We start from the raw sequence: 21422 nt of genomic DNA, 5'->3' as shown, positions 1-21422 counted from the left end.
TCTTTGACAGGAGGAAGTAGTGACGTGAGAAACCTGGGGTCGTTTCAGGAGGTTTACTTGATATAAAATAACGTCTGTAATGTAAGGCCGTTAAACCACAAGCTGAGGAAAGATATGCCTTAATGTATTTCATTCGTGAGTATGTTAAATGTTTGCTTTTCTCAGTGAATATGTATTTTTCACAGGAATATCGGCTTGTGTTGCTGTAGCTTGCTAGCATGATTCCTTATGCGCACACATACACTCGGTCTGTCACACAGCACGTTAGCTCAGGAGAAACAATTTTATAATTTCTGTCGGTTCATTTTGGGTGCAGACTCGCGTATTTAGCTCGTTACACTTTTTCTAAAATACAGTGGGTATCAGGACAAAGCGGCGTGGACAACGCCTGTTCAATTCAAACGAAAAATATTGTCAGCCGTGCCAACACACCAGATAGCAGGTTAGCGTTAGTTTACAGGCTAACGGCAGCTAGCTATTCGCGATAACCAGCTAAATCCCGATTTATCAGGTACGCTAGGTTTCAATTGCGGTACGCTTTATTATTAGCCACTTCACGAACATGGTGGTAGTGCAGTTGTCAACACTGCGACTCCAGCATCACAGCAGTGTGAGCTGCTCTGAACTAGTGTATGACTCACTGAGCGAAGGGTGAAAGCTACAGCCCTGAGTAGTAGAGGTAGTTTTATAGCTGGTGTTATAGCTGGTGTTATATCCAGTTGGATAAAGTGGGTTTAGCTAAACTAATTGCATCCAACTGTTAGAGGTCTTTCCAAGGAAAAATGCATACTCTGCTTAAGTACAAGTAAAATGTACAAGAAAATGTATTGAATGTTTATTTTGGTGTTTACACTAATGTATCACTCCACCCGTGATCCATTAATACATTACTATAGAAAATCCATCAAAGCAATGGTGAAGGTTTTGAATGTATAGCCTATTCTATGAATCAATACTATGGCACATACTGAATATTAGGGTTGCAACTAACTTTTATCATTATCCATTAATCTGCTGATTATTTTCTCGGTTAATTGTTTGTCTGTTAAATTGCATAAATTGTGTAAAATTATCAACATAATTTTTCACAGCCCAAGTAGATTAGACATTAGAGAGCCCCACAATATTCAGTTTACTATCAGATATGATAGAGAAAAGTAATTAGCTAATTATCAAATTACAGATAATTCTTCTGCTGATTGACCAATCAATTAGTTGACACTCATTTAAGTCCTCCTGTGTATACTAAGTAATGGCTCTGGCATTTCTCTGCCTTTCAGCTGAGGCCAGCATTAGGGAGACTTCTCGTCCATACGTCATCCAGATGAGGCATGCTGGAAGCATGCAGCCCATGTATAGAAGAAATGCTGGAGTCTGGCACCAAACAAGAAGTCTTCTATACAAGAATCTGCTCATCAAATGGAGGACCAAGCAACAGAGTCTTCAGGTTCTTAGCTTTCAGCAGCACTGATGTGAATTTGTTTAGAGCACAAGCTTGTTCTGGGGTGTTCAGTTTTATCCAGCTTTTGCCTGTTTTTCTATTGCTGTGTTTGACAGTTGTCATAATATCTCCCAACTTGTCAGCAAAGTCAGTTGAAATATGGAGAAAACATTGTGCAAAGTAAGTGTAGAAGAACCTAATATAGGTAATTTAAGTGATAGATACTAACTTTTTAAATATTCACAACTTAATATCTGTATACTTTGTAAATGTAGTTTGACTCATTTTTCATTCTTTATTACTTGCTTACATTTATACAGAATATCTACCATTTTATTTGAACAAAGTCCTTGATTTTTTTCTTTATAAATGAAAGTATTTTACCCCTCGTAGTTGATATATTTAACTCTGATAACTGAGTCAATGTCTGTGATGTTTTGGGGATTTCTTTTGCGAAAGATAAACCATGACCCTGCTTTCCAGGCACCTTTTCTCTAAAGGATAGCACACTGTTGTGATCCATACTCTATCTGGATCTCTGAGAAAGTTTTAAGGTTTTATTCCAGGGAAACCTCAGCCACAGTTAATGAGCCTTATGATGTGGCCATGCTGTCATGCCTGTGTGAGTCAGTGCACTTGTGGTTGCTCCAATGCAACAAAGAACAAACAAAGGACTCTCAAACCTTTTGGTGAAGTATTCCTTAATTTATACACAATATAAAAGTTGATTTTGGAATTAAATAAAGAAAAAACAAGATGGCTTGTTCCTCTTCCCCCTTCCATTCTTCTTAGGCCATGCATTTTTCATTTGGCTTTAAGTTGCACTGCTGCATTTTTTATGCCTCTGTGTATCAACATATCTTTTGAAGAGCTGCAGCTTCCTTAACAACAGTTAGGAACGTCCAGGGATTTCCTAAACTGCAGTGTGAATAATTTCCCTTGTTAACTTCCTGCTGGAGATGCCAAGTGTTTATCCTATATAACCATTTGTTCTAAGGACTTACCTTTGTTGGTTTGAAAGGAAATCCTGGTTTGTTTTCAAGGACAAAGTGTTTACTAAATGAGATTATAGTTGTTTTGTGTACAAAGACAATCCCAAATGAACCAAATCACTGGAGGATCCAGTGATCCAGGATAATCTTTTACAGTACACGATCAAGTTGCCAAGCCCCAGATGAGCTTGATTTACGTGCTTACCTGGATAAAAGGATGAATGGAAATGTGGTAGTTTTAAGACTAACCTAGAGTACAATTCTCCAAGGATGAACAAATGATGTGAGGTTTTCTCATCAGCTGTTCATTTTATGTGTTTGTACAGGAATTGATCTTACCTCTGTTACTGCTGGGTCTCCTGATACTCATCAGCACCCTCAACCCTCATGTTTACTATGGAGGCATCAGCACTATGGAGCTGGAGCGGGATGAGCACTTCTTCAAAGGCTTGGGCTACACACCAATCACTAACATCACTAACCACATCATGGAGGAGGTGGCCCAGGAGATGCGTAAGTGCCTGACACCTATGTTATGCTTTCATTTCACACCTACAGTACAAAACAACTCTGTATTGTTTTTGAAATTTTTATGACACTTTTGTCCTCCTCCTTGTGTTTTCAGACATGCAGGATCGTTTGGAGATGTTTGCCAGTGAGGAGGACCTGGAGAATGCCAGCCTGTATGAGCCGTCCAGCTATGTTGGTGTTGTGTTCATGGACAGCTCTGCCACGTCTTACAGACTTCGTTTCCCGTACAACCAGCTGCCCCTGCCGAGCGATTACACAGAATCTATTGGTAAAATCTGATGTGACTTTCTCTTATCTTATTGTATTTTGTTGTTTTATTTTCTTTCTTATACATGTTGAGATTTCCTGTTTTAAAAAAATAAAAATCCAAACAGCTTTGTGTAAAAAGGTGGAATAGTAAAACCTAATTTTTTAGGACATTTAACTGACACAGCATTTTGTAAACCTTCACATATACTGCATACTGCCTAGATTGACACCTTGAAGACTCTATACTGAAGCATTTGAATTTTGAAAGTAATCACTAGTCACTAATTACACAGCACAGGGCATTACATGAATCTAGTGATGGATTTACAGTATGAATCACTGTCCGTTTGGCTTTGTTGATGTGAAAAGGAAAAAGGTGTTTCCATTAAGATTGGATCTGACTGTACTCTAGTAAACAAAGCTTCAGAGTTCTCTTTAGAGATGGGTGAACCTACCACAAAGAAAACCATTTCTGCAGCCCTCCATTAATCAGGCCCTTGATAAGGGTGGCAGTTATTGCTCCTGACCAAGAAGGGGAAAACGGCTCCACAGCTTGCACAATCTCAAACTGGGTCAGGTTTTCAACTTTCAGCAAAAACAAACAGAAGTACACAATCTTAACAATGCTGGGAAGGGTACAGGAGTAGTCTGTGAATGTTTCTAAGTGGCTAATCCAAAATCCAGATTTAAAGCTCATTGTTAATCTGTGGAAAATCCTTGCAGTTGCCTTTCACTGATAATGATCCTCCTGAGAGGATCAGATGTCATTGAGTTGGGCTGGGAATTTTAAATGCAATGCACAGAAAGATACACAACTGCAAGCAAGATAATCACCTGCTGGAACTGAAATGTGTTTTTCATCTATATCTGACATAGACTTTATTTTGTTGTCATTGTGCTTATTTTTCTCTAGCCAACTGTTTTACCAGCTCAGTGAACTGCAGAGCAGCTAATTACTGGTACTCTGGCTTCATCCGCCTCCAGTCTCTGATCGATGCAGCCATCATCCAGGTGAGACACACAGAAGAAGAAAGAATTAGCACAATGTTCTCTCGGATTAACCCACTTGATTCTAAAGAAGGGGGGTGCACTGTGTGTGTTTGTACAATCAAGAAAATTTGGGGCTGATTTTAAAGGATTTGAAGTTTATGACACTGATTTGAAGAATAAGATTATTTTTTTCAAAAGACTGATCTTATAAGTTAATGAGCTCTTATCCTTTTATCCTTTTGGAATTGATAAATATTTAATTGGCATTCACAAAGCAATCAATAGCAGCATTTGCTGGTTCTTTTCCCTTTTTCTCATATCATTTTATCTTGAACATCTTTGACTTTTGGAGTGTTGGTCAGGAAAAACAAGCTATTTGAAACTCTAAATTCTCAGAACATGCTGATGAACATTTTCACAATTTCATCATCATTTATTGAATTAAAAAAAAAATGTATTCCATTAAGGGCTAATGAAAATGATAATTAGTTGCAGACCTGGTTTGACCTGGTGATCTTCTGGTTTTTGTGTACAGATGCAGACGAAGCGGTCAGTGTGGAGTGAGATGGACCTGAAGGTGGTTATGATGGGTCAGCCAGGTTCTGTGGAGGTGCAGAAATTCCCCCACGCCCTCATCTCCATATACCTTGTCCTGGCCTTCACACCCTTTGTGACCTTCCTCATCGTCAACGTGGCAGCTGAGAAGGAACACCGTCTCAAAGACACCATGACCATGATGGGACTCTATGACACGGCCTTCTGGTAAAAAAGAAGAGAGACTCAGTCACTGTACTTTCAGATATTTGTATCTGCATGTTCATGTGATTGTGTATATGCTTACGTTTTTGTGCCCACATCAGGTTGTCATGGGGCCTCCTGTATGCTGCACTGGTGACCATGATGTCCATCCTGATGTCCATCATTGCTACGTACACGGCGCTGTTCCCTAACAGTGACTTCTTTGTCATTTTCTTCCTCATCTTCCTCTATGGAATATCATCTGTGAGTACAGCTGTGATCGAGGAAAAGTAAAACTGTACATATGTTTTTCTTTGTTCACCCACAATAGTAGTATCTTCTTATTTATTTCTTGTGGTGTCCCTTCTTCTTTTCTTTTATCTCTTCTCACTCCACAGATCTTTTTCTCCTTCATGCTGACTCCGTTATTTAAGAAGCCCAAGTTTGCCAGCACAGTGGGCTCGATGCTGACAGTGGTGTTCGGTTGCCTGTCGCTGTTCACTGTGCTGATGAAGGACTTCCCACAGCCGTTGGTCTGGCTCCTCTGCCTGCTCTCCCCCAGCGCCTTCTCAATCGGGATTGCACAGGTAACACACTAAGGAATAATAGGATGCATGCAGTTAATGGGAAAATGATGCAGTGTGGAGTCAAATCATTGTGGCGGTAGGGATTTGATTTGTACATGTGTGTGTCTATGCATATGTCAGGTGGTTTACCTGGAGGCTCAGGGAGATGGTGCTGTGTTTTCTTCCTTGGCCAATGGCCCTCATCCTCTTTACGTACCCCTGATCATGCTGGTTCTGGACTGCATCCTCTACCTTTTGTTGGCTGTCTACCTGGACCAGGTGCTGCCTGGTAAGTAAACACATATTGTATACCTCAATATAATTTACACCGAGTTAAGTCTACTAATATACTGTTAGTTGGTTTCCCAACTAATCTTAACCTAACATTGTTTGAATATTATTATCATGTGTAATAGTTAATACATTTTGTCTGATATGCAGGTGAGTTTGGAATGAGGAGGTCCCTGTTGTACTTCCTGAAACCATCCTATTGGTCCAAACGCACAAAGCGCTACGTTGAAGTGAGCTCAGTATACGACGCAGAAGTGAACGGGACTCCTGGTGGAGACGAGTCTATTGAACCTGTTTCACCTGAGTTCAGAGGGAAAGAAGCCATTCGGTAAAAGACTGATCTTGCATCGTTGAATTAAAAGTTATTTTTTGTAATGAGTGTTTACAGTTACACTAAGTGCTGCTTCTGGATATGTTACTACAATCCAGTTCAATCAAAAACCTTTGTGTGGTGGATGCTTTTGTAGCACTATTGTCACTTAATGTGCAGTTTTAGCATATTGTTCACAAAATATCAATATGTAAAACATGTGTTCAGGGATGAGCCCTTTGATATTAAAGTCTGAGGAGAGACATGCAGACTTTTCCAGTAGCAATCAGTGCCTGGCTGAGTTAAAAATGCTGCCTGTTTTTGTTCTTGGTTCAGTGCCAGACACCATGGCTCCACTGGCTGAGAAGGGCCTGTGGGACTAGCCTGTAACCTAAGAGCTGCTCTTCACTCTGACACTCATGCTGTGTTTACACTTCTCTCATTTCTCTTAATATCTTTTCTTCAACGCTTGCTCTTTCAATCTCTGGCAGCATCAACAACATCCGGAAAGTGTACAAAGAGAAGGACAACGTGGTGGAAGCTCTAAGAGGTAAGGCCTGAACACTTTGATTTAATTAGTTCAATTAAGGTCGAAGACAGATGTTGTAATGTGCTCAAGTTCTCACAGTATAAATTGGCTGGACTACACAGTCTGTCCAGTTATTCTGATTGATTTCATGATGCCATCCTTCTTCTTTACATCCCCTCCTCAGGTCTGACATTTGACATCTATGAGGGCCAGATAACGGCTCTGCTGGGACACAGCGGGGCTGGAAAGTCCACTCTCATGAACATCCTGTGTGGCATCTGTCCGCCCACTAACGGCTCCGCCACCATCTACGGCTCCCCGGTAGCAGAGATTGCAGATGGGTCTGAAATGAAGCAGCTGGTGGGAATCTGCCCCCAGTTCAACATAATCTTTGATGTGCTGACTGTGGAGGAGCACCTGAGGATATTTGCCGCCATCAAAGGGATCCCACCAGCAGATATTGACGCAGAGGTAATTTAGAGAGAGGAGCCTCTTTTAAATGCTGGCTGAAGAAGGTAGAAATTTTGTGGTAGGAAATGTCAGCTGGAGTTATCAATCTGACCTTTTCTAATTTTTGATGGCTTATCCAGAACTGCTGTGTGAGGTGGACTGTAACATGTCAGGCTGTTTGTCCATGGTGTATATTTGTTTCTCTTTGAGGTCACCAAAGTGCTGAAGGATCTGGACTTGGAAAAGATCATGACTGCTCAGGCTAAGAATCTGAGTGGAGGCCAAAAGAGGAAGCTGTCTGTGGGCATCGCCATTCTGGGAGATCCCAAGGTGCCTGTATCTTAAAATGGACAAATGCTCATACACTTTGATTTGTATCCTAGTCTTTGAAATGCCTTGAGTTATCAGTAATCATCAGTAACTATGATAACGTCAGCTGATCATCACCATTCTGAGCAGTTTGCATCATGTTTGTTTGTGTCAGATCCTGCTCCTGGACGAGCCCACAGCAGGAATGGACCCGTGCTCCAGACACCAGGTGTGGTCGCTGCTGAAGAACCGCAGAGCTGGCAGAGTCACTGTCCTCAGCACACATTACATGGATGAGGCTGACATCCTCGCTGGTATGAAATATACCTGTTACATAACGTACACACACCCACGGGCACCAAACCCATTAGCCAGATGTCATCCCAGTTTGGAAATTGGAAGGGTAAAATTTACTTGTATACAGATGACATAGTTTATTTCTCCATCTGAAGAAATGTTGACAACTTGCAATTGTATTTTTTCTTTTTCTTCTGAGATTCATTTGGCCTCTTCAATTCTTCAAAAAACATTCACTCCTCGATTCATAGGAACCAAATCAAAGACATAGGAGGACAGGGAATTTCATACTGACTCAAAATTTTTATTCTTCAGATAACAAAAGTACAAACCTAAAATGTTGGAGAAGAGATTGGTCAGCAGTCACACAGAGGGTGGTCTGAATGGTCTAATTCTAAAGTATTGCTCAGTCTCCACTGTAGCTGTTGCTAGGAAAGCACCTCATTTTCTGAGCTGCTCATCCCTATCAGGAACGTTTCCACCTGGTACAATAGTCTACCTGTCTCTACTCTCCCTATCTAACCTTCAAAGATAACACATTTGCTTTCCTCAGCCCTTCAGGATCCAGTCAGGATCATATTTCACTCTGTGCACACTTCAGATTAAATGTACCACTTCCTTATAGCTATGAGTAATATGCTTTATTGAATCATAACAGACCAAGTATTGATTACACAAACACCACAGCTTCCTTCAATACTTGCCAGCAGCTTTTCACAATCACACAGTTTCCACTTGATCTGTTGTTACAGTTAAACACAGATGATATTGTTTTTCTCCAGATCGCAAAGCTGTGATCTCTCAAGGACAGCTGAAATGTGTTGGCTCTTCGCTGTATCTCAAGATCAAGTGTGGTGTTGGATATCATCTCAGGCAAGTAGTCTTTACTTCCTGATGTAGTTTATTGTTGCAGCTTTAAATAATGGCGATTGTCACAGAGCTGGGCCCATCAATGGATTTGAAACCCTAGTGGCCCTTTGGTGAACCATTGCTACAAATCATTGTAAAAGAAAATGTGACATTATGCTTCACTTAAAGAACATTTTGATAAATTTTTGTGTCATCATAACAATCCGTGTCTAAAACCATAGTTTTAGATTAATGTTTTCTGCCTCCCCTGCAGAATGTCTGTCAATGAGAGATGTGAAGCTGAACAGATCACCACAATGGTCCAGCAGCATGTTCCCAAAGCAAAGTTGTCTCGGCAACATGAAGCAGAGTTGACTTTCACTCTGCCTTTTGAGAGCTTGGACACATTTGCAGGTAAGATCACGCTGTATAGATACAGTATGTGAAAACAATAGTATCTGTTTCAAATTGCTGTATTGATACTCACTTTGTAGTTATTTCCAGCCTCTTACTGTTAACACAGTCAATCAGTAGACAAATGCTAAATATATTACTGCAACTCATTTGTGACTGAGCTTTGACAGTAACAGCAGTGGACCAGCTGCAAGTCATGATTAATTTGTCTTTTGTAGGCTTGTTCTCACAGCTCGATTGTCAACCTGATCTGGGAATTATCAACTATGGGGTTTCCATGACAACACTGGAGGACGTTTTCCTTCGTTTGGAGGCAGAGGCTGAAGTGGACCAAGCTGGTGAGTGTGGTACTAAAGCAGTGAAAAAAGCGAATTCCTAATTCAAGAAAATGACCGTATTTCTCCATCTGTTTGTTTAATGTCTCCAGACTACAGTGTGTTTAATCGGGAACAGGCTGAGGATGAGGGCGACAACGCCTCTCTGGATGATACAGACCAGCGGCTGCTCACGTTCTCCGACAACAAGTCAGATGTTGTGTCAGGTCATGCTTTGTGGCGGCAGCAGTTCAGCACTGTGGCCTGGCTGCACATGCTCAACATGCGCAGAGAGAGGAAGGCCTTTGTTTACACGTGAGTGTTCAATGACAGAAATAATTTGAAGACGAGATAGTTTCAGGTCAGTCAGTCATAACTACACTACATCTATATTTTTCTGTAGGGTTGTAAAGAATCAGTGCTCATGTGTTTTGAGACATTGTCCCTTCCATTCATCCTGTCTTTTCTCACCATCTCCCTTGTCTTTCAGTCTGGCCTTGTTCCTGGTGTTTGTCGCTGCAGTGCTCGTCCTGTCTCTGGCCACAGGAAACATCCAGATTCACTCACCAGACCGTCAGTTTCTGCCCATTTACCTCCTCAAAAGGAACCAGTCTCCCCGGAGATACAGCACTAGCCTCCTGGTTCAGAACTCCTCAGGTGAGTCCGCTGGAGGTTTTCCAAAGGATGAGATTTTGTTTCATGTCCTCGGGGGGGGGGGGGGGGGGGATAACTGATATTTTGGATGCTGGCTGCACAATGCATGATGCATACTGAAACTATGATACATACACCTTGTAGTAAATGATACAGGTGATTCTACTTTCAGCTTTTGTTATGATTTGTCCTGTCAGTGAGACCTCAGATCTGCTTTCTGTCGGAAAGTGCTGCTGTAAATATTGTGATGGGATATTGACTGCTGTACAGCTCTTAAATTACACAGTAAATCATAATCGATAAGAACTGTTCCACTGAATATCTCTTTACTCTTGCTGCAGTTTTGAACTCCTCACCCTGCAGTTCTACGTGGGCTAGCATTGTTTTTTTGTTTTTTTCTTGTGCCAACAGGCTCCGATATTTCTGACTTTATCCACAACCTGGAGTCTCAGGACATCAAAGTGGAAATGATGAAACACGGTGACTACATGGCCGCCGCCCCCCACAGCGCCGCCATCAACGTCACGGGATCCAGCAAGGTCACTTTAAAGTTGGACAGATTGAATTTAATTTTGATAACCAGATATTTGATGGGACTGGAGATGAAGCATCAGATGTGGGCTCACCTCTCCTGCAGCACCTCCACCTAGTGTGAATGTGCTGGTTGTGTTTCAGATGAAGGGCTCTTTGTTCAAGGGCCACTGAGTCCTCCAACTGAGAGCTTTTTATTTAGATGAAGTGCAGTTCACCTGCCTACATGTTACACTTATTAACCCTTTATTTTCTTTCTGTTCACAGGGTTTCAGATACAGTGTTGCGTTCAACAGCACCACAGTCCACTCCTTGCCTATGGCTGTCAATATACTGAGCAACGCTCTTCTAAGAGGCCTGAATGGTACTGGACACATCCGAACCTGGACCAAACCGTTTGATTATGTGAGTATTATGGAGTCTGAAGTGACAGATCTCATCTTTCCTGTTTCCATAAACCATTTAAAGATATTTAAGTTTCCCATTGTGACATCCATCAGCAAATCCCAGATGCGACGTCCTACGCTCTGGTGTACATAGAGGCCATTATACTGGGAATGCTAGCAGCTGGAATGCCTGCATACTTTGCAATGGACCACACACGAGATCGAGAGGTAACCGCTTACTCCCAGTAATCATGATTAATTTAATCTGTTCAGCAAGATATATTGCACTTCACAGCAAGGACACACAATGATGTCAACCCTAATTTTCAACACTGTTCCACCACAGCATTTTAGAGTTCATGTGGAGATTTTAAGGTCTGCCACATTTTTTGAAGCTTTTCTTTTGGGTCATTTTGGTTTTGCTGGACAGTTTGAGAAGTAGGAAGCAGCAGGAAACATGAAAGGAGAGAGAGAAGGTAATGATGTCTAACAACATGGGTACGTTGTGCTTAGGTGTTAGGTATGTCAGCGCCCAGTCAGACCAGAATTCATAACAGCAAAATTTCTCACCAGATTGATCTAATTAGAAATCAGTCGATTCACTTTGGCCGCAAAGATAAATCCCCCTGGAGCGTTAGTATTCAACTTTGACTTGCATATTTGTGTTTTTGACCAACTACAAACTGGTGGAGACTCACCTATTCTGAGTTGATGCACAAGTACATTTTGCTGTCCAGCTTTCTGGTGTAGACTACTGGCTCAGCATAATCCTCAAGTCAGGACAGTTTCAGTTACTCCAATAGTGAACCTGCTAATCATTTATTCTAGAGAACATAGAAGATGTTAGCACTTAGATTTAAATTACTCCTGATGGCTGTGATCTCATATTGACTATTGACTTGTACATTTGCCTGATTTTTTTAAATTTTTTAAATTTTTTTACTCTTTAGATCAAGTGTCGCTCTACACTGCGTATCTCTGGTCTGGTACCATCAGCCTACTGGTGTGGTCAGGCAGCGGTGGACATCCCCTTCTACTACCTCATCCTGTCCTGCATGACCAGCATCCTCTTCTGCTTCCACACTGGAAACTTGCTCACCTCCAGCAACCTCACCGCTGTGGTCTGTACTGCTGGTTAAACTCTGCGCCTCACTATAGCACTGTAGAATATTTAATATAGTATTGTTAGTAAAAAAAAAAATCATTTTAACGACTTCCCTCCTCTCTCCCAGGTCCTGTGTACCGTTGGCTTCGGTCCTGCCATGATCCTCTTCACTTATGTGTTTTCTTTTGGCTTCGCCCGAGTCCAGAGCAACAAGGATTTCTTCTCTGTCATCTCCATGATGGTGAGACAGGATGCTTTATGTACACAGATTGAAAAATAAAGATGTCACCAGCTTCCAAAAATATCTTATGGTTATTCTGAAAGGGCTCCAGTTTCTTGTTCTTACTGAAGCACCAAAGCAGCTTCAGTATGTAATTCTACTTTTGGATGTTTCTCATTATTATTAGTGTATTGTTACTAAATGTATGACTTGTGCCTCAGGTGTGTGTGGTATCAGCCTCGCTGGTTCAGTTGTCGTTTGTGAACGACAACCCTGGGCTGACCCGAAACCTGCACAACCTCTTGTGTTTCTTCAACCCTCTGTACCCTCTCATGGGCTGCCTCAACTGCATCACCAAGGTAGGAGCTCAACAAAGACAAACAGTCAGTTCTCTCAAAGTGTTTGTCTGTTTGGCTTTTATTGTCTTTAAACCGCATTAAACTGTATTGTAGACAGTATGACATTGAAGAGTTGCACATAGACTGTATGATTAAGTCCTTCTGGCTCCTTATTATCCCTCTTATATAAAACCATAGGTAGCAATTTCCAGCACACAAGCTCTGATAAATGCAGGTTACCTGCCCAGTGTTAGACAGACAAAGTTATAGATGAGCTAATGAAAAAACTAGGACGTCTAGCAGCTAAAGAGCCAGATATTTTTCTCAGAATCAGTTTATCTTAATTTATGGTAGAAATCCTAAATATGTACAGTATTTTTCAAATAAAGTGAACTATATAAAATGAATCAGGATGCTCTCTCAAGATCCTTGAAGTAAATTTGAGAGAACGTTTTCAAACACAAGCTGATGGAACAAGCAGGAATCAACCTAGTGATGTTTTTTCCACCGTTCACAGGCGACCTTCCTCCCTTCTCTCTACGAGGAAAACTTCTTGTGGAAGAACCTGCTCATTGCAGTTGTAGCTGTACGTACCTCATTTAAAATCATTTGGCCAAAGCATTGATAAAGGGGCTGCAGAAGTGAGTGTTCAGCCTTAATCTTTGTCTGTTTCTGTGTTTAGCCCTATCTCCAGTGTATCCTGCTGCTTTTCCTGCTTCGTTGGCTTGAGATCCATTACGGAGGGAGGACTATGAAAAATGATCAGTTCTGCAGGTGATGCTCAGATTTCAGGTTATAGCTCAGATTACAGGAAGCCTTGGTACATTTATATCTTAAACACTGAGGTTTATTGCTTTGTCTTTCAAATGAACAGTGTGAGCTTCTAGGTCTGAACTGAGATACATGAAAGTTCATGTTTTCATAGTGGAAGGTTGTGCATCTAGATTTGTCAGAATAAATGTTTGACCAAGAGCCAAACTTGATGTTTTGATTTAAACCTTCACAGGATCTCGTCCAAGGCAAAGCCCAAAGTGGAGAAGAACCCAGAAGAAGGGCTGAACGAGGATGAGGATGTACAGATGGAGAAGGCCAGAGTTAAGGAGGCCCTCACCTGCCAGTCCTGCGAGGAGGTGAGTGAATATCTCATCCTCTGGTACAGGAAAATAAGGTCATCATAAGGTATTCACTGAAAACAAGTTAATTTTGTGTCTCTTCACTGTGTGTCCATTTAGAAACCAGCTGTGGTGGTGAGTAACCTGAGAAAGCAGTACAAGGGCAGAAGAGAAGGTTTTTCTCTCAACAAGAGGAGGAAAGTGGCCACAAAGAACATTTCTTTCTGTGTGCGCAAAGGTACGTACAGTCTTTGTCATGTAGACTGTTGCTTTTTTAGGTTGCATGGTTTCCAAACTGTTGTATAAAGCATCCAGCAGGTTCACATTGTCTAAGAAACCTGAGGGTACACCATAATATTGATTTCAGGAAAAAGTTACAGTTCACTAACATCACAACTTGAATGCTGTTTCTTCAGGTGAAGTTCTTGGACTGTTGGGCCCCAATGGAGCAGGAAAAAGCACCGTCATGCACATGTTGTCAGGTGACACTGACCCCACTGCAGGCCAGGTACATCACAGATTATAATGAAATGATAATAAGTAATTGCTGGAAAATATAATTGCACATTTGCACAGCTGAAGTTAGTAGAAATGTTACCTTTAAAACATGCTGTCGATATATTGTGTTGATGCCTGGAAAAGAAATTCTCTTCCTTTCACTTTGTCCCAGAAACATGTTCTGTATTCATCCATCAATTTTATAATTACTATGACTCAGTGTTGTCTGTTTTCTTCTGTCCAGGTGCTGATGGGAGACTATAGTACAGAGTTACGTCCAGTGGACAACCCTCTGGAGCATGTGGGCTACTGTCCGCAGGTGAACCCTCTGTGGCCCCGGATCACTCTGCAGGAACACCTGGAGATCTACGCTGCCATCAAGGGGCTGAGAGGCCAGGACGTACCAGGGATCATCAGACGGTAAGTCACAGTCTCCAGCTGTGCTTGGGACCCAAGTAATGCACCACAGGCCACAGATGATGGTGCAGTGACTCTTTGTCTCCTCTTCCAGTGAGACGATCACATCTTTTTCAAATATCCATCCCATAGTGTGAAAACTCAGTGTACCAATACCTTGAACTGTACCTTAAATTGAGTAATAGAGATTGTATTCACAGTATTTTATTGTTCCTTTTAACACAGAGAGACGATGAATGTCTCTGGTAATCAAATACTTGTTTGATACTAAACAACCATGTAAAGCTAAGCAGCAGTCCTTGAGTTGATGTGAGTGATGTGACAGTTGCAACTGTTGTTGTCAGTGTGGTGAACGCTCTGGAGCTGAAGGACCACTTGAACAAACAAGCCAAGAGCCTATCAGCAGGCCTCAAGAGGAAGGTGAGAACACTGTTTTTAACTACAGATAATCTAAACTCTCAGCTGACACATTCCCATTAACGTGCTTCACATTCTGCCAGCATGTCATGGTTTCCCCTCTTGACAACTCCATTCACATCAGCAGATGATTTACAATTCCTCAGCATTTTACAACTTACATGATGCTTTTCAGCCACTTGAGCTTTCTGATGAAACAAATTGAATATATGTGTTAATTAGAGTTAAATATTTCCACGCAGTTTTCACTGCACTGACATCTTGTTTGTTTCCAGTTGTGCTTTGCCTTGAGTATGATCGGGAATCCTCAGATCGTCTTACTGGATGAACCATCGTCAGGGATGGACCCCAAGTCTAAACAGCGCATGTGGTGAGACCATGTTCATATGACAATAAGAAAGTCTTAATGTTCAGCTACAGAAATGAAAGAATTTAGTGTTTTGCTTGAGGACATGTGTCTCTGCTATGTGTAGGAGAGCCATACGAGCTGCGTTCAAGAATCGTCAGCGGGGAGCCATCCTCACCACCCACTACATGGAGGAGGCTGAGGCCGTGTGTGACCGTGTAGCCATCATGGTTTCTGGCCAGCTGAGGTTGGTACTCGCAGCTGTGTGTTATTCCTTGACAAGATGTTCAGGGTGAAAAAAAAAATCATCCGAATCAGTAAATGCTGTTCATTTTTCTCTGTCAGGTGTATCGGCTCGATCCAACATTTAAAAGGGAAATACGGTCGAGGTTACAGTTTGGAGGTGAAGCTCAGAGAGGAGCTGACGGGGCTTCAGCAGGTGGCGCTGCTGCACAAAGAGATCCTCCGGATCTTCCCTCATGCTGCCCGTCAGGAGAGGTGAGACCCGACCCAACTATTTCTGTAACTTTCTGAAAGGGAAGATCCAGCGTTCACACCCACTTCACACTGTGATTGTCCAACTGTGCGGAGGTGAGAGAGGAGCCAGGCTTTGTACGTCTCTTTTTTCATTTGTTACACAACTGTTCATGGCTTTTTTTAATGTGAACAACCAAGTGCAACACTATGAATGTCTTACCGCAGAGACTGAAAATATGCTCTGTGATCCCACTTCTCCATCGCTTTTCACTCCTCCAACACAAGTCCAAAATGAAAGGAGGAAGTAAAGGTAGCAGAAGTTAGAACACAGACCATTCCTCCTTATAGGGAAGTGGAAAAATTCTACATTTAAATGCTACATCTACTAATTTACATAAAAACATAGTTGCAACATTTTTCTTTTTGTTTTGCTCTGTGAAAGTGAAATGCAGAAAATATAACACTGGAAATGTTCACATTTACCCTTCAAAATAAAAGCTGAGAAGAACATAGGATTGTAAAGAAATGGGCACCAGCTTGTTCATAACAGAGCAAACACACACATGCACACGCACACGCACACACTGCTCCATGTGCACATCTAATTCTGTTGGCTGATTCTGTCTTTGCAGCTTTGCTACTCTGATGGTTTACAAGATCCCCATGGAGGATGTCAAATCACTGGCCAAGTCTTTCTCTCAGTTAGAGAGCGGTGAGTCACAGCTGAGCACTCTCTCACTCTCACACACACACACACACACACACACACACACACACACACACACACACACACACACACATGCCTCTACCATTTGGGACATATCTGCCAACTCATCCACTTTAATTTATCTTCGTTATCTCTGTTTATTTTTCAGCCAAGCAAACCTTCAACTTTGAAGAGTACAACTTCTCCCAGTCAACCTTAGAGCAGGTAGGTGGTTAAAAAACGGAGAGCCCAGACTCAGTGTAAATCACAGATCAAACCAGTGTCTCATTCTCCTCTCCTTCCTCCTCTTCCTGTGTCTTTGTCCTCCAGGTGTTTATGGAGTTTGCCAAGGAGCAGGAGAACGAGGAGGATGAGATGGGCTCCCTCAGCACAACCTTCCAGTGGCAGCGGCTGCGCCAGGACGGCGCCGTCTCAGTCAACCACACAGACAGCATCGTGCACCAGCTTTGAACTCGTCTATCAGAGGGAGCAGGCTGGTGACTGACCAGGACTAACCAATACCGACCCGCCGGGCTTCAGCGCCTGAAGGCTCACGCCAGCACGCGCCCGCTCCACGCAAACGAACCCCCACCGCCTTGAAACGAACGCGACAGACCTGGGTGGGGGCCCACATACACTGAAGACTGACTGTGTGTGTAATCTGGGCTGGGGGCTGTCATTGCTCCTCTCTGTGGGTCTGAGGTGTGCATGTGTGTAACCCTCGTCCACTGGTGCTCCGTGTTTTCTGAACCGCTCTGACCGAAGGGCCTGCAGTCTTTCTGGACACGCTGATGCGACACCTACTCCTCTTTCTAACAGTGTTTTTTATCTTCACAGGGAATCAGTAAATGGAAAAAAATATATATAATATGTAATATTTATGCTTTGTAACCCTTTCCATCCGTCCTCCTGTGTGGGAGGAGTAACAGTAAGTACGTTTGCTCGTCTCTTCAGGTGTTTTTGTCTGTTGTGTTTGTGAAACTGTTTTTAAACACTACCAGAAATGGAATCCATCCACAATTGAACCAAAGCAGCACATCTCTGAACCACACACTATCACACCTCTTCACACATTGACACTGAGAAGTACTTTTGGTTTTTAGTGTCAGTAGCATGTGCATTAGTAGTTTGCATAATAGTTCTATTATTGATGTGGGGCAGTGGAATAAATGCCTGTTTGTTAACACACTGGAGAAGAGATATTAGTCCTCCACAGAGTCTTTATAAAGCCCCATATAATTATCAAGTGTTTTTCCTCTGGGGTTGAAGAGCAGAGTCCCTTGTCCTCGTTTTCCACCACCGTGCACGTCTCCATGTCTAGACCCACATTGAAACTCTGGGTGTTTCAGCATGCACGCTCAAGTGGAGCTTGATTATTTAGAGATGTGGCAGACGGATGTTGGGATGAGGATATCGGACAGATGGTCTTTGATCTGTGGCCTTCCTCTCTACATGTTTAGCTTTGAAATAGAACCCATAGCTTGGGAATGTAGTGTAGAATATGCACGCCAGTACATGTAGCACACTGCCCTCATCAGACGTTAGCCAGGGCCGATCAGCCTCAAATGTGGAGAGGTGGAGCTCGAGGTTGGGTTCAGATCCAGATTTGGAGGTGGGGGGCTTGTTGATACGTCCTTTATCTCTCAGCCAGGTTTTCTGAGGATTTCTGACAAACAGATTTTGAATGTACGTTTGGCTTTGAGTGAGGAGAGGGTTTGAAACGCAGCAGTGACGCTCTGCGGAGCTCCTGTTGTCACTCTGTTTCACTTTGGTGCCACTTTTAATCATGCAGCTGTGTTTTGTTGTTTAGTGCGTGTGTATGCGTGCGTGCGTGTGTGTGTGTGTTTACTGTGTTGTATATACTGTGTGTAGCTGCAACTGTTTTCTGCATAGTCTTTATATGAGCAGGTGCGTTGTTGGTGCAATACCTATCAGCAAACCCATAAATTGTAATTTTTCAGGTGAGAGGATGACGTGGTTAAAGGGAATTGAAGACACTTTGTAGAGAAATATGTGATCTGTGGTGATATTTGTCTGAATGAGGAGCTTCCTCTGACAGGCCGGTGGACAAAACAACAAGAACAGCTGACAGTCTAATGTGTCTCAGTGCAGCAGCAACACAAACTCTGCTCTCTAAACTCAGCAAAAACACATCAACACTACACGTGTTTGTTGCAGTCTGATGATTAAACTGTCAAGTGTGTGTCTGTTGCCGCTCCTCTGGAGGACACAATATCATCTGTGGCATTTTACTTGAAGTTCGTCTCCTTGTGACAGAGGAGATGCTGGAGGTTTATTTGAGGGTTTTTAAACATAAATTCTAGATATTTGAATAAAAGTTATTTTCTGTCCCAAGCTCAGTCACGTGTCCATCTCTCAGACTCACAGCACAGATATTTTGTAGTGGTGGTTTTTCATTTTTGCACAAGGTGTCTGGGACAATTGACTTTCATGTGTTTATGCAGTAGCTTCCATTTGTTTTATTTGATGCTTTTTTAACCTGCTACATCATGATTTACTGAAGTTAGGTAAGAGCTGATTTACAAAATATCAGACTCGTGTTTTGGGAAGAAGGTTTGTGTTTGTGAGGTTTTTGAAGAAATAAGTCGGACGCTGATTGATTTTCTGAACATGCACCACAGACTTCCACACATGCACATCAAATACTCTTAAAGTGAGTTAGAGTAATGCTTGAGGTTCTGATTTAAATGTGAAAACTTTATTTAACCCTGGCAACATTTAGTTTGCACTCATGTAGCCCTGTTCCCTCATTAAATAAAAACACTGGCTCTGCATTACTTTTTATACGTGTGGCCAGGATGGATGGGTTTTTGGGATGTCATATATATACTTTTTGTTTTCTCAAGTGAAATGAAGGGTTTGTGTTCTCAGAATTCTTTAAACTTTGTGGGCACTCCAACATTCATGTGTATTCTGTGGGTCTGTCGGTCTCAGTAACATGTAATCATTAAAACACATTGGCTTTGCACTTCTCGTATCCCTGCGCCCAGAACAAAAAGCATCACATCTCGTTAGAAGTAATTCACACGAAGAAAACCAAAACATTGTTTGGCTCTGTGGAAAGTGGAGCATTTAGACAATTGGCATTGAAAGTGGAGCAGGTTTCATTTTATTTTCCTGGTGGTGGTAAAATTGCACTATTTCTGGGAAATTTTATAACCTTTCTTTATATTATGCAATCTTTGTAAGATTCTGTGCACTGATTTTATTTTTTAAAGACTGTGGTTTAGCTGTGTGCTGTATTTTCCTCCTGTATCGCTGCCATGTTTGGATGGACACTTGTCATTAATGAACTCTGTGGTCTGTACACGACCTTTTCATGAATAAATGTTAATCCAAATTATTGCCCTGTCTGTTTGTTGATGGACACACTGAAGACAGAAGTGTTGAAACACCTTTTTACGCTAGCATGTTTGGTTTAATCACATTTTAATTCAACAACATTCATTATAAATGCCATTTAAGTCTTTTTCAACCTACAAAACAAAACTCCCAGGTTTATATGGGGTTTATATCCATATTACAAACTGAACAAATGCCTGCAACATTTTAATTTACGTTAATTTTAACACATCTCACTACAGATTAACTCTGTGTGGTTTATGTTAAATAGGACTGTCAGACAATCAACCAGTCAACCAATAAAACTAGTTGTATAGCACCTGTTGTACAGGTTGGAGCAACTCAAAGTGCTTCACAAGTGACGGACAAGCTGTTAAGACAGTATAAATGTGTAAAGACTAATGCACAGGAGAAATAAAAACGGTAAAAACATGATAATAAAAAATATTTTTTCAAAAAGAAAAATTAAAGAAAATAAGATAAAACTAGATCATATCAATAAAACAACTAATCAAATCAATAAGAAGAATATTTTAAAACATAAATAGAATACAATAATAGGTTAAATAAAGTTATAAACAGGCTAAACATTTGAGTTTTAAGTTTGCGTTTGTCTGATAATGTTATGTGAACGTTTTATTTTGAAAGTCTTCATCGGAACTCAATATACTATGCTGTTATATCTGCCCTGACGCTGGTAGGGTTGTGTTTGGTGCCCTCAAGCTGTCACAGCATGTCTAACCACTCTTCTGCCTGATGTAATGGTTTTAGTTAGGATATTTCCACTGGATATTAAGCTGTTGTGTCTGCCATGATGCTAGGCTAATTTAGGACGTTGGCTGCCCTCCAGTGGACACAGGGAGGAACTGCAACACAATATTAAATGGTCAATCGACACTTGATGTGTTGTCTGATTAATAATAGTCTTCTGAACTCGATATAGCATAGAATAGGTTAAAATAGGTAAACATCATGAGTGTTCACCGCCCTCTAGTGGTCACAGGAAGTAACTATAATTTAAAATATTAATGACATTTTTTTTCCATATCAAAATAACAAAGAAATATTATAACTAATATAATTAATAATTTCTCATCAAAGGAGAATTTCCAGAAAACGAATAAACAGCAGCGTTACACTATAAAAAGAAGAGCTGTGAATTACTGCTTTGAAGCTATTAATTAATGTGTCATTAGAATCCTTAAATATATTCAGTGGCCTGTGTTTTGAAATGCAGCATCCCCTCTAAATGAATGCTCTCTCCTAGATGACCAGTTGTATTATATTAAACATGAGGTCTCCGACAAACAAATCAAAGCCAAAGTTGTGTGTGGTGCGTCCGAGGCAGCCTCTACATTTGAGGAATTTCACACCAGCCAAATTGGCGGCCAAATTAAAAGCAGAGATGCCATATCCCTGAGGTATTATTGGCCTGCCGTGACGTCGGACATCGACAAATGGGTATGTTGGTTTTTCATTGGCTATTCAAGAAAACAATCATCAGATTAATCTGGGATGAAAATAACAGCAAATCAGATTCCACACTTCACTCATTTTTCATTAGTTTTCATTTTTCCCTCCA

The 21422-nt window shown here is 41.5% G+C and overlaps 1 protein-coding gene across 2 annotated transcripts; it reads left to right on the top strand.

Moving 5' to 3' along the window:
- Position 1: 1 nt before the first annotated feature.
- On the top strand, positions 2-19842 carry abca5 (ATP-binding cassette, sub-family A (ABC1), member 5). 2 transcript variants are annotated; one of them, XM_056366126.1, is made up of 38 exons: positions 2-135; positions 1281-1447; positions 2760-2946; positions 3059-3232; positions 4127-4224; positions 4739-4965; positions 5064-5205; positions 5340-5528; positions 5649-5796; positions 5949-6126; positions 6600-6658; positions 6822-7108; positions 7298-7417; positions 7572-7710; positions 8476-8566; positions 8817-8956; positions 9175-9294; positions 9384-9585; positions 9761-9927; positions 10336-10463; positions 10723-10860; positions 10956-11069; positions 11792-11962; positions 12074-12187; positions 12388-12525; positions 13022-13090; positions 13187-13278; positions 13511-13634; positions 13737-13854; positions 14033-14124; positions 14359-14534; positions 14876-14951; positions 15224-15318; positions 15422-15541; positions 15640-15792; positions 16404-16483; positions 16647-16702; positions 16808-19842. In XM_056366126.1, the coding sequence occupies exons 1-38, from the start codon at positions 123-125 to the stop codon at positions 16946-16948; spliced, it is 5043 nt and encodes a 1680-aa protein (XP_056222101.1). In that variant the 5' UTR covers positions 2-122; the 3' UTR covers positions 16949-19842. The 2 variants fall into 2 exon arrangements, with proteins under 2 accessions (XP_056222101.1, XP_056222102.1); XM_056366127.1 differs by having other exon boundaries at positions 9-139.
- Positions 19843-21422: the final 1580 nt, after the last annotated feature.

Source organism: Seriola aureovittata, chromosome 21 (assembly GCF_021018895.1).
Source record: "Seriola aureovittata isolate HTS-2021-v1 ecotype China chromosome 21, ASM2101889v1, whole genome shotgun sequence".
Taxonomy (NCBI): Eukaryota; Metazoa; Chordata; class Actinopteri; order Carangiformes; family Carangidae; genus Seriola; species Seriola aureovittata.
Note: the sequence above shows the minus strand (reverse complement) of the source record. Positions and strands in the feature narration are given on the sequence as shown.

What these genes read in the sequence shown, in the direction of transcription:
- abca5 (XM_056366126.1), top strand. An exon ending in TGCTCATTGCAGTTGTAGCT is followed by an intron (nt 13,091 to 13,186) that starts GTACGTACCTCA and finishes TTCTGTGTTTAG; the next exon opens with CCCTATCTCCAGTGTATCCT. An exon ending in CAGCAGGCCTCAAGAGGAAG is followed by an intron (nt 14,952 to 15,223) that starts GTGAGAACACTG and finishes GTTTGTTTCCAG; the next exon opens with TTGTGCTTTGCCTTGAGTAT.